Genomic DNA, 11441 nt, shown 5'->3' with positions numbered 1-11441 from the left:
AATTGTAAGTGCATTCTTGTTAATTTCCCATATTGGGCAGGTTAGAGAGGAACTAACCAACCAACCAAATTATAATCTAACAAATTTAACAAGGAGGTGGAGAAAATAAACTATTTTTTTAATAGATTTGCACTTTAAATCTATGAGTGTGGCTGCTGGTGGACAGTACTTCCAAAGGTACTTCCAAAGTACTTCTAGGCTGGATAACTACCCAGCCTAGACATAGATGTTCCTGTCAGACCTCATACCTTTACTCACTCGAAGCCCACATTTGCTGTCTGTTGGCATGATCAGTAAGGGTTTCCTGCTTTTCCTATTTGGGTCATTATGTCCAAGGTCATCCCTCTGGAAGGGTCTAAAGTAGGCTCTTCTCGGAATAGAAACTTGGTTAGTTTTCTCACTCATACCTAGAGTTTGTTGGCTAAATTAAGTGGTGGCTACATGGCCTTGGTGGGAAGCTCTGCTTCTTTGATCAGGACAGGGCCCCTGCCTCTGAGATGCTGTTGCCTAGCGGGATCAGTCCTAGCAAAGGGCTCTGTGTTAGGAGCTGAAGAGAACACACACCTGTCCAGCTGCTTCTTCTAGGCTGAGGTTGTCTATATGATCAGGAGCACCATTCCAGAATCTCTAGAATCTGATTGCTTCTAGAACCAACTCCATTCTAAAGAACATTTTAACATCTGTTAATGCTTTGGTAATAACCTTTTATACACATGACTTTTGTAGCATGACTTTATGACTAAACTTATTATGTGTCAAATTGTTTAGTAATATTGCGTTTCTGAATGTTATTTTGTGAAACTTGTTTTAAAATAGTAATAAATCATGTTATTTTATAAAAAAGTCTTTTGATTATAATCATAGTTATTTTAGTTAATGTTGACTATGTGAACTACGATATTTAATATTTTTAAAATTTCAGCTTTTGAGTACCATAATCCATACTGCTTGTGTGGTAGAGACAGGGCCAGGGAGGTGAAAGAAATGGGGGGGGAGCAGGCGGATGGGGGTGGCATGTAACTCATTTCTTTATGCTGAATTTTTCAAATCTTTACCATTATCTTCCACTGGGAAGAATACCTCCAGCATGTTGTTACTGCACTTTGACCATTCCAAGTCAAGGTTAACTGATAAACCCTTGAAAACCAGGAGTAACCCAGCAGCATCAGCAACATCGCACATTTTGCGATGAATATTCTATGCTGTCAGTCAAAATGTAATTTTGGTTACAAAATAAGACTGAAGTACAGTTTCTACTTCTTCCTAAAAAGCAGAATTTTAAAAATTTCTAAGCCTATAAAGAGAAAGCCTCAAATCAAATCTAAGTTATTTTTTAGCTCATTGTTTTCTAGAGCAAAAGATAGATATCTGTATCAGCATCTCAGAAGACTGAAGCAGGAGATAAGGATAGTCTAGGCTACAGAGGACCCATCTGTGGAGCATCTATGGTCTTGGCATTATTTTATGCACTGTATTAAATATCTACGTATACATATGTGGATTGCATAGTTGATACATATATTAAATAGTAAAAATAACATTTCTTGGGGCTGGAGTGATGGCTCAGTGGTTAAGAGCACTGGCTGTTCTTACACAGAACCCAGGTTTGATTCCCAGTACCTACATGGTAGCTAACAACCATCTGTAACTTCAGTTCTAGGGGATCTGTTCCCCCTCTTCTGACCTTTGTGGGCACTGCATGACAAGGGGACACCTACCTATGTGCAGGCAATACATTCATACACATAAAATAATATTTCTTCTATAATACAGTCAATTCTACAGCTATAGAGAGTAATCCCAGCCCTAGAGAGGCTGAGGCAGGAGATTGCAAGTTCAAAGCCAACCTAGGCTACACAGCAAATTGCACAGCTTCAGCTACATAATGTGAGACTCTTCTCAGAAAACAAACATTGGCTGGGGATGTAGTGCAAGTGTAGAGTGTTTGACTAGCATATATGAGGTCTTAGATTCAACCCCTGATACCAGAAAAAAGGAAAAAAAATCTAGCACTCATCAAATTGAGGTTGCATTGGCAAGACTTTGTGAGATGGCTCATCAGGTAAAAATGCTTACAGCCAAGCTGGACCACTCAAGTTTGATCCTCCAAGCCTACATGGTAGACAGAGAATCAGCTCTTGGAACTTGTCCTCTAACTTCCACATGCATGTGCCGCACACAAAAGGTGTACTGTATCCCTATGTGCAGACATGCTGACATGAAAAACGAAGGACCCACATTTGATTTTAAGAATTTAAGTATAAGTATATGGATTGGGAATGTGGATGTATAAAAGTATAAGAAATGGAGCCGGGCGTGGTGGCACACACCTTTAATCCCAGCACTCAGGAGGCAAAGGCAGGTGGATCCCTGTGAGTTCAAGGCCAGCCTGGTCTACATAGTGAGTTCCAGGACAGCTGGGGCTACAGGGAGACCCTGTCTCAAAAAGACCAAAAAAAAAAAAAAAAAGTATTAAGAAATGAATCTATGCTAGGGGAACCCCGTGGTGGAAAGAGAAAACCTACTCCTGCAAGCTGTTTTCTACATCCACATGTGTACCATGATACACACCTCTCTCACAAATATCTTAAAGAAAAATCAGGAAAACATATGTTAATGTTAGCTTTCATAAATTAACAGTCACAATTAACAACACCAGAGTCCTGTCTTGCCTCTTCCCTGCCCCAGAGTTAGTCCACTAGTGCCTCCATGCAGCAGATCCCCAGGGATAGTCCTACGGCCTCTATTGTTAAACCAGTTCCAATTTTAAACTTAAAGTCCTAGAACATTTAACATTCATGTTGCCACTTCTGGATCTCAAACAGTTTTTAAGCCTTTCCTTTTTTCATCTTCTTGAAATAAAATGGCTGCTGTAAAACAAATACTTTACACATTATTTCTCCACTGAAACAGGTTTTAGTTGCAAAGTGATTTTAAGAGAAAAACAATTGCTAGATAACCTAAGCTTCATTTCAAAAATTTCTGAATTATAGCAACATATTACTTATATCTCTTTAATCATTAACACATGCCTTGAAGAAGTCATGTCAAAATAGAACATGTTAAAAGGTATTGCAGGGGGCTGGAGAGATGGCTCAGCAGTTAAGAGCACTTGCTGTTCTTGCAGAGGACCCTGGTTCAGTTCCTAGCACCCACATGGTGCTAACAACTACCTGTAACTCTGGTTCGAGGGGATCCGACATCCTATTCTCACCTCTGCATGCACGTGGTGCACAAAAATCACACACGCAAATACACAAATAAATAAATCTTTAAAAAGTATTGTAAAAGCTGGATATAGGGTGGGCATGGTGGTTGGTGCACACCTCTAATCCCAGCACTCCGGAGAAGCAGGCAGATGTCTGTGAGATGGAGGCCAGCCTGGTCTACATAAGTTCCAGGCCAGCTGGGACATACTGTCTCAATAATCAAAGAAAGCTAGATGTGGTGGCACAGGCCTATAATCCTAGCACCCAGGAGGAAGAGGTGGGAGGATCACAAATTCAAGACCAACCCAGTCTACATAGTAAGACTCCTATCTGGGTATGGTGGCTCCTGCCTATAATTTCAGCATTCTGAAGGCTGAGGCAGGAACTCTGCCACAAGTTTGAGGCCAGCCTGGCCTACACAGTGAGTTCCAGGCCAGGCTCAGCTACAGAGTTAGACTGTCTCAAAAAAACAACAAACAAAAAAAAAGTATATGATATTGCGATTTAAGCTCATAGTTCATCAAGGTGAAGTTTTTTTTAATGACATGAGCAGAAATCCTAATAATACACATCAGAAACATAGAATTTTTAATTCTTTATTTGATTACATCTATTTGACAACTTCAAATTTAGAACACTTAGAATCAACATGACCAAGAATTAAAGACAAATATTTGAAGTGGGGGACTGTATTCCTTAACTTGTTCACACCAACTCCACCTGTGATTTATGTCTGTATGTTATACAGTGAAAAAACTGATGCAGCTCCATAAAAGCAGTATTTTTCTAACACTTGATTTTTTTACTATTAGACTACTTTTCAATTAAACAGATTTAGATGTTGAAAGATGAGAAATAAGAAATCCACATTGTCGAGATGAGTAATAGCCTCTAATAGATTCACATTTCTTCCCAGCAATATAAATTAGCAATTTACAGTAAAACTATCCACAATATTAGTAACAAATAGAACAGTTCACATTTTTCCTGAACTTTCTGTGAGCCAGGCCCTGCAATTTCATAATACTCTGGATGGGAAGTGTCACAGCTTCACATTTTTTACAACTGTTAATGCCACTAAGCTTGCACCACGAATCCATGTTAGCCAGCATGACCCACTTCTATTTCAGCAGCTCACAGCAATCACACAGTTCTGTGAACATTACATAAATATGTAGGCCTGACTCCCCTGTTCCATCCCCTGGAAAACAAAACAGAACAAGAATAGGAGGAGGCTAGGTCCTCAGTATCAGAGGCAGGCTTGTATAACTGCACAGGAGTAAAAATAGCTAGGTCTGCACTAAAGCCCCCTCCCCAACCAAGGGACTTAGAAGTGCCCCTCCAGGCCTAGTTGCAGGAGGGCAGCCTCAGCTTCCTCCTCCTCCTCTTTGGCTTCCTCCTCACGGATCTGCACCAGCAACTGGAAGAGGTTAGGTGCCGGACCATCCGCAGCTCCTGTCAGCCACAGCTGCCTTCGGATGGCCCCACTATGGTTGGCACCCGCAATGACCTGCTCCAGACGAGCCTGGTTGACATTATCTTTATCGATGGCCCCTTTCTCCACCACCTTCTGCAGTAGAGGCTCCAGACGAATGACATAAGCAGATAACTTTTCTCCAGGGTTCTGGTAAGTGTTCAGAAATCTGACTTGTGCATCCCTAGAGCTCTCCACGCTCCCAAACACCTGCTCAAGGGCCTTCAGGCAATCTGTGGTGGTGATGGCAGGGTTGTTGGTCTTGAGGATTCGAATGACGTCAGCGGCGGGGCCTCTCAGACTCTCCATCAACCGACGTCTCTTTTCTACATCAGACACCTGCCATTCCTCTATGACCTCATTCGTGTGCTCCAGCCATGAATCAAAGGTCTCCTCGTCAGGCCCTGGACTGTCCCTCCCTGAGAAAAGCGTCAGCTTCTTATACCATATGGACTCAACAAGAGGCTGAATAACATTATCCAAGATGTAGTTGAGCATCTCTGCTGGCATTTCTGGGCCTGGGACCGGAGCAGGGTTCTGAAACCCAAGTACACGGGCAACATCTTGCTCGGTCCATCCCTCTCTAGCCAGGAAGTGGTGCAACCTTTCTAAAAATTCAGCATCCGAAGTGGGAGGCTTAAACACCACCTTCCAGAGCCCGCCTTTGCCTGGCAGCTCCCTGGGGATGGCGGAGTAATCAACGGCACCTGTGAGCTCTAACAAGGCTGCTTTCGCATTTTCTTCCCTCCAGAACATTCTCCCAAGCACTCGATAGGGCACCTGGGGCATCGCGGCACGGAGGGTCTCCTCGATTTCAGCCTCATCACAGTTCACCGGGATCCCCCAGACGAGCAGAGCTCTCTGAGAGTTCACATCCATCCCCCTGCACCAGTCTTCCAACAGTATCACAGCCATTTCCCTAAACTATTAAGGGTGCTAAGTCTACAAATACAGACCAGATTGGCTTACCATAGGACAATATAACATCCCCACCACCGAGCAGGCCAGGGGACGACAGGCCTCAAGCAATCACAATTACCAAACGACACCCAAGCCTTGCCCCTTCCCCGCCCCAAAGTCAAAGCCAGGAGCCTCGGGTCACTTGGATACGCGAACCAGCGCCGCCACCTTCCGACCGGGTTGGGAGCCGCAGCCGGCGGCCAGGGGGCAGAGGCGAGGTCTGGGGAATGCCGGTAGCGGGCGCGGTCCTGGGCGTGGGGCTCCTTCTGTAGCCCGACGGCCGAGCGCTCGCTGTGGCTCCTGGAGCCGACCGGCAGTTGGTAGTCGGGGCCTGGCGTTGGTGGCCCGGGATGCCTCAGCCTTGGAAATGCAGAGAGGCGATACCCAGGTCCTGGCGAGCGGCTTCTTCCAGCAGGCAGGGACTGCTCAGGGCGGACAGCACCGGCACCTAGGCGGCAGGCAGGCGCGGAAGGCGGGAGAAGCGAGGTCCGCGGCGGCGGAGGCCAGGGCGCGCAGGGCCACCAACAGCTCTGTCCAGCGCCACCCCGCGCGCTCCCCGAAACCGGACACCTACCCGCTGCCGCAGTGGAAGGCGGGGCCTGCGGGCTCGCCCCCGCCCGTGTCACCGTGGCAACCGTATCCATGACGACCCGAGATGCCAGAGCTCCAGAGGGTCTGGCGGTTGCCATGGTGCCAGAAAAGGGATTGGACACTCTATTCTCTGATGGCGTATTTCTTTTTTCATATTTTCCAGATTCATTTTAAACAATAAATATTGCTAAGCATTTTTTTAAAAAAGATCTAATTTTGCTGTGAAATTAAATGGATATTACTGAAATGCATACATCACGATGGACTTGTCTCCTCTAGTTGCGAATCCATTCCACGCGTTCACTTTATGCTGCGTAAGAAAACAGCACTCCGACATCCGTGTACCACCTGGTCACACTCTGAAGCTGCTATATTCGTCCCAATGAAACTAGAACAGAGTATGCCATCTGTAGGTCTGTGTGAGATGTTGACTAGGCTTTCTTGTTTCAATTTTAAAACAAAACATAAAAACAAAACCAGGAGCTGAAGAGATGGCTGAAGTTAGGAACGAGTACTGCTCTTGCAGAGGACCTGTTTTATGTTCCCAGAACCCATGTCAGGTGCCTATAGCTCAGCTCCAGGGGATCCAACCTGGCCTCTACGGGCACCTGAACTCGTGCATAGACCCTGAACTTGTACACACACACACACACACACACACACACACACACACACACAAATTTTTGTTGTTTGCAAATCTTAAAGGGGAAAAAACAGCAACCCGGTGTCCATTCATCTTTGTAGCCAGGCAAACTGATCTTGGCCTTACTGACAATGATGAATTGTCAATAATTGACAAAAGTTAATCCTTGTGGCTAAGAAACATGGAGTAATCTCCCTTTGGGCAAAACAAGTTCTATTTACATCAATCTCAGATGGTTAAAAAAAAAATCCCCTTATAAGAACAAGGCATTCAGCCAGGTGTGGTGGCACATGCCTTTAATCCCAGTACTTGGGAGGCAAAGACAGAAGCAAATGGATCTCTGTGAGTTCTAGGCTGGCCTGGTTCTACATAGTGTGCTCCAGGCTAGCCAGGAGTACATAGTGAGACCCTATCTCAACAAACAAAACAAACCCAGGAATATGGCATTCTGGGCTGGAGAGATGGCTCAGAGGTTAAGAACACTTGCTGTTCTTCCAAAGGACCCAGGTTCAGTTCCTAGCACCTTCATCTTCATGGTGGCTCACAACCGTCTGTAACTCTAGTTTCAGGGGATCCAAAAACTTCTTCTGGTCTCTGCAGGCATTGCATGCATGTGTTGCCCTTATGGCCACACAGGCAAAACACTCATATACATAAAATTAAGCAAAACATGGGCTGGAGAGATGGCTCAGCAGTTAAGAGCACTGGCTGTTCTTGCAGAAGACCGGGTTTCGAATCCCAGCACCCTCATGGCGGCTAACAACCGTCTGTAACTCCAGTTCCAGGGGATCCAATGCTCTCTTCTGTCTTCCTTGGGCATTGCATGGCATGGGTGCACTTACATACATGCAGGCAATATACACATACACATAGAATGGAAATAATAAAATATTTTAAAAAGTAAGTAAAACATTTAAAAAATATGGCATTCAACTCTGAATTTTTTTAAACCTTATTTAATAAAAGGCCTTAAGATACAGAAGAACATTCAAAAGTAAATAAGTTACATAGGTACATTACAATCACATCAGCAAGATTCTCTTTAGTGTATTAATTTTTTATAAAAAGCACACAAAAATATATATATATATATAATATACACTATTTTAATATGTAACAGTCTTTTTTTAAAAAAGGGTGCCACAGGCAGCAAACACGTGAAAAGGCAGTGTCTGATCATTTTTGTTTCAAAATAAAAGGAATATACTTATTTTATATGCTCTTAAAATATTTATACAATAATTACACACTATCAAGGCTGTTCCTGTGCTGTCCCTCCAACATGGCCCTCAACTTAGAGACTAATGAGGGAAAGGCAAAACAGCTGCAATTTTTGGAGGCAACTATTAATACAGCCAAATGTGGGTTGAACACAACAATTGTTTTATAAAAATATGCATACTTTCTGTAAACCTAAGGAGTTAGGGTTGCCAGTCTGGTAATAAATAACAAACCAGAAAAGTGAGTCCCAATAAAAACATTTAGACAGCTGAGGCTTAAACATGTGTTGTGTTCTTCCATCTTAACATCTGGCAATGAGAAGAGATTAGGTCACCGAGGCAGTTAAATATAGGCGATCCCTTTAGACATCAGCAGCACAAGACCTCTGTGCCAGGGCTGGAGGTGGGAGGCATGGGGACAGGCATGTATCTTAGCTGTGAAGGGGCTGCTGAAGGCATGGAGGACAGAAATGATGGCACTGTCTCCTTAGATGGGTAAGAGACCACAGAAATGGTGGAGAACACAGGTACTACATCAGTTTCACCTTTGCTGAATGTAGGTGGAGGCTGGGAGGCAGATAGGATGAGATGGTGCAGGGGGGACATTGCAAAGCTGAAGGTGTTTATCATTTATTTTTAAAGTAAAAAACTCTGACTAGGCAGGAAAAACAACAGAAACCAAGCCCAATTTGTTCACATGGAGAAAGCACCAATAAGGGTATACCTGTGCCAGCTTCTGCAGCTGCACCTACTTTTTCGGCGGGATACTTTTCATGATGGCATTTGCCCTCTAAACATTTCAGTGTTCACACTGCATTCTCAATTCAAATGCATCCTGGAGCATGGACTCTCCTAAAATACAGCATCTGGTGGGATTAATACTGAGTGGTACCAGCTTGATCTTTTCTGGTTACATTCACCTGGTCTGGTCTCTGTGCTCTTAGAAGAATAGAATCACTTTATTAAAAATGATTTCCAAGCACTAGTTTGTACCACTGAACAGGAGAGGCTCATGTGACCAAAGGAGGTTTCTGATAGCGCATGTCCAACCATAAAGGGGTCTGAAGCCAAATATGGTTTAAATAGAAAAACCTTGGGAAACATAAGTAGCACTTTGGGGCTAAGCATGAAGGCACTCATTATACACGTGATTTAGAAGAGAGCCTAAATTTGCTGCCCTCCTGCTTCTAGAGAGTATATCAGATTTTTGCAATCTCAGGACTCTAAGTTTGTAGACACTTATAAAAGAAACTAAGAGGGAGACTGAAGGTCTAGGTAGCTATCCAGGTGTCTAGAGGGACATCCTGTTACCCCCACAGCCAGGTCCTGTAGAACCATATTAATGCATAAATAAATTTGAAAAATACCCAATTGTGCATAGTTTGAAAACAAAACTCCATCTCCAATTTTTTTGGGGGGGGGCGGGGGGGAGGACAGGACTCTTTCCCAATACATCGACCAGTCATACACATTCACTTAGAATTTCTTTTTCACAACTAAAGTTGAGTAATAGTGGGAAAAATAACTTGGACCCCCTATGGAATTGGCAAGTGAAGGGGCCTCTAGAACATTCTGGCCCTTTCACTTCAGTGATTTCATGCCAAATATGGTTTCTTCAAGCCAGAATCCAGGCCTGATAAACATAAAACTACAATTCTGGCCTCCAGCCAACTCACTTAAGCATTTTCAAAGTATAGAAGGGACAGTTATATGAAGGCCTTTGATCTCACCAAATCTGCAGGCTTCCTGTGGCTTTTATAGCATACTCCCCCTTCCCACCCCTTTCAGTGCTATCATTCCTACTCGCAAGAACTTCCAGAGCAACATGGTAAGGAACCCTAGGGCCTTGGGAATGGGGTTGGGGATGCCAAAAAGGTGCCTTATTTGGGGATAAATGCACTTGGACCTCTGAAAAGCAGGAGGCCCCTGGTCCCTGAGAGGATGTTAAAAATTAAATATTAAGAATAAATAAATAGCTCCCGAATGACGTAAGTCAAGGAATGAAGGCTCCTGTCCAATCTAGTTATGAGACAGCCCCCCACCCCCCAACCACTACTGGGGAAGGATCCAGAAATCTCCAGCATGCAGGACTGGGGGCTAGACTGTGACTATCAATGCCAGCAGAGGTGCAGGTGGGGTTAGGTGGCAGCTGCTGCAAGCAGGACAGAGGCAAGGGAGCTGGCACCGGAAGGGCAGTCCAGGCCTCGCTTGGCCCTACTTATGGGTTATCTCCGTTAGTAGCCTCTGGGACCCAAAGGTACTTGGCAAAATGGTAGGAAGCAGGAAGAGTCAGGCTTGTCAAAAGCTTCCTCAGGCCTAGCTTTGCATCTTCTGGCCTCTGTAGTTTCCCTTCCCTGCGGCAGGCTGAGAGAAGACATGAACACTGACCCCTTTCCCAAACCTTTGAGAAAACTTCAGCCTAGGTAGGGCTAACAAGCGGCAAAGGGGTTGTAACTGGCCTACACGTTACTCCTAGGGAGAAGGTGGCCTAAAGAGAAGACACTGGAGATGCTCCCACCTGAATGCTGTTAAGCTGGGACAGCACAGATGTAGGGCCACCACGGTCTCGCAAAGGAACCCCTTTATCTGGGGCTTGGGGAAAGGCTCCTGCAGCCTTCCAGTTCCTCTGGAGGAATAATGCTGTGATGGGGTGAGCTTGTGCTTGGCTTGCCACGGTGGCTTCCTAGAGACAGGTGCAGGAGGCAGCGATGCAGAGCTGGCAGCAGCAAGGGATCAGAGGCAGCTGCGGACGCGTGCCCCCAGGGGAGCAAACAACTCCCAAGCCAGTTGCAGAGAACTGGATCCTGCAGCCCTTAACACAGTTCCCAGGCCTCTGTAAATAAAAGAGCCATTTATTTCATTGTTTTGCAGAGCAAAGTCCACGTGACCCTCTCCTGGCTCCTTCCAGAGGTAGGGCAGACCAGCTAGAGGGTCCAGCTGGTCCTCAGCCCTTCTCGCTCTCGCCGCTCTCTTCCCTCAGCGCCTGCTGGTGCATGGCGGCGGCTGCTGCTGCTGCCTCCTTCTCCTTCAGCCTCAGCGCCGCGGCCTTCTTCTCCTGCTCCGCGTGACTCTTCATGTGGGCACTGCGGCTCTTCACTTTGTAAAACACCCTACAGAGCAGGAGGGGGCTCAGGTGAGCGGCACCCCTTTACTCCCTAGGTACTACCCACCTCTCCCTTCCTCCTTCCCCTCCCCTCTCCCCCTCACCCCCAATTCCTGCCCTACTTCCCCTAAAGCTACCCTTACCCCTCCCACTAGGGATGGGCCACCCCACAGCCCCTCCTTCAAACTCTGCCTGCTCCATTAAGTCATTACCTTGGAAACGCGCTGAGCCAATCAGAAAT

General features: G+C 45.4%; 2 protein-coding genes across 4 annotated transcripts in view; both read right to left on the bottom strand.

Annotated features, from left to right (window-relative positions):
- Positions 1 to 3791: 3791 nt before the first annotated feature.
- Positions 3792 to 5635, bottom strand: Pnma1 (PNMA family member 1). Its single transcript, XM_008849769.2, has one exon. The coding sequence runs from the start codon at positions 5596 to 5598 to the stop codon at positions 4537 to 4539; it is 1062 nt and encodes a 353-aa protein (XP_008847991.1). The 5' UTR covers positions 5599 to 5635; the 3' UTR covers positions 3792 to 4536.
- Positions 5636 to 8015: 2380 nt separating this feature from the next.
- Elmsan1 (ELM2 and Myb/SANT domain containing 1) overlaps positions 8016 to 11441 on the bottom strand; it is a 77211-nt gene continuing 73785 nt past the window's right edge. For all 3 annotated transcript variants that reach the window (XM_017802373.2, XM_008849768.3, XM_029554426.1), the window contains exon 13: positions 8016 to 11207. In XM_017802373.2, the coding sequence (XP_017657862.1) occupies positions 11042 to 11207 (166 nt within the window). In that variant the 3' untranslated portion in view covers positions 8016 to 11041. The remainder of the gene's footprint in view (positions 11208 to 11441) is intronic.

Source organism: Nannospalax galili, unplaced genomic scaffold (assembly GCF_000622305.1).
Source record: "Nannospalax galili isolate Female #2095 unplaced genomic scaffold, S.galili_v1.0 scaffold24, whole genome shotgun sequence".
NCBI lineage: Eukaryota > Metazoa > Chordata > Mammalia > Rodentia > Spalacidae > Nannospalax > Nannospalax galili.
Note: the sequence above shows the minus strand (reverse complement) of the source record. Positions and strands in the feature narration are given on the sequence as shown.

Bases quoted from the DNA above. Each gene is read 5' to 3' on its own strand.
- Pnma1 (XM_008849769.2), bottom strand. From the start codon at position 5,598: ATGGCTGTGATACTGTTGGAAGACTGGTGCAGGGGGATGGATGTGAAC.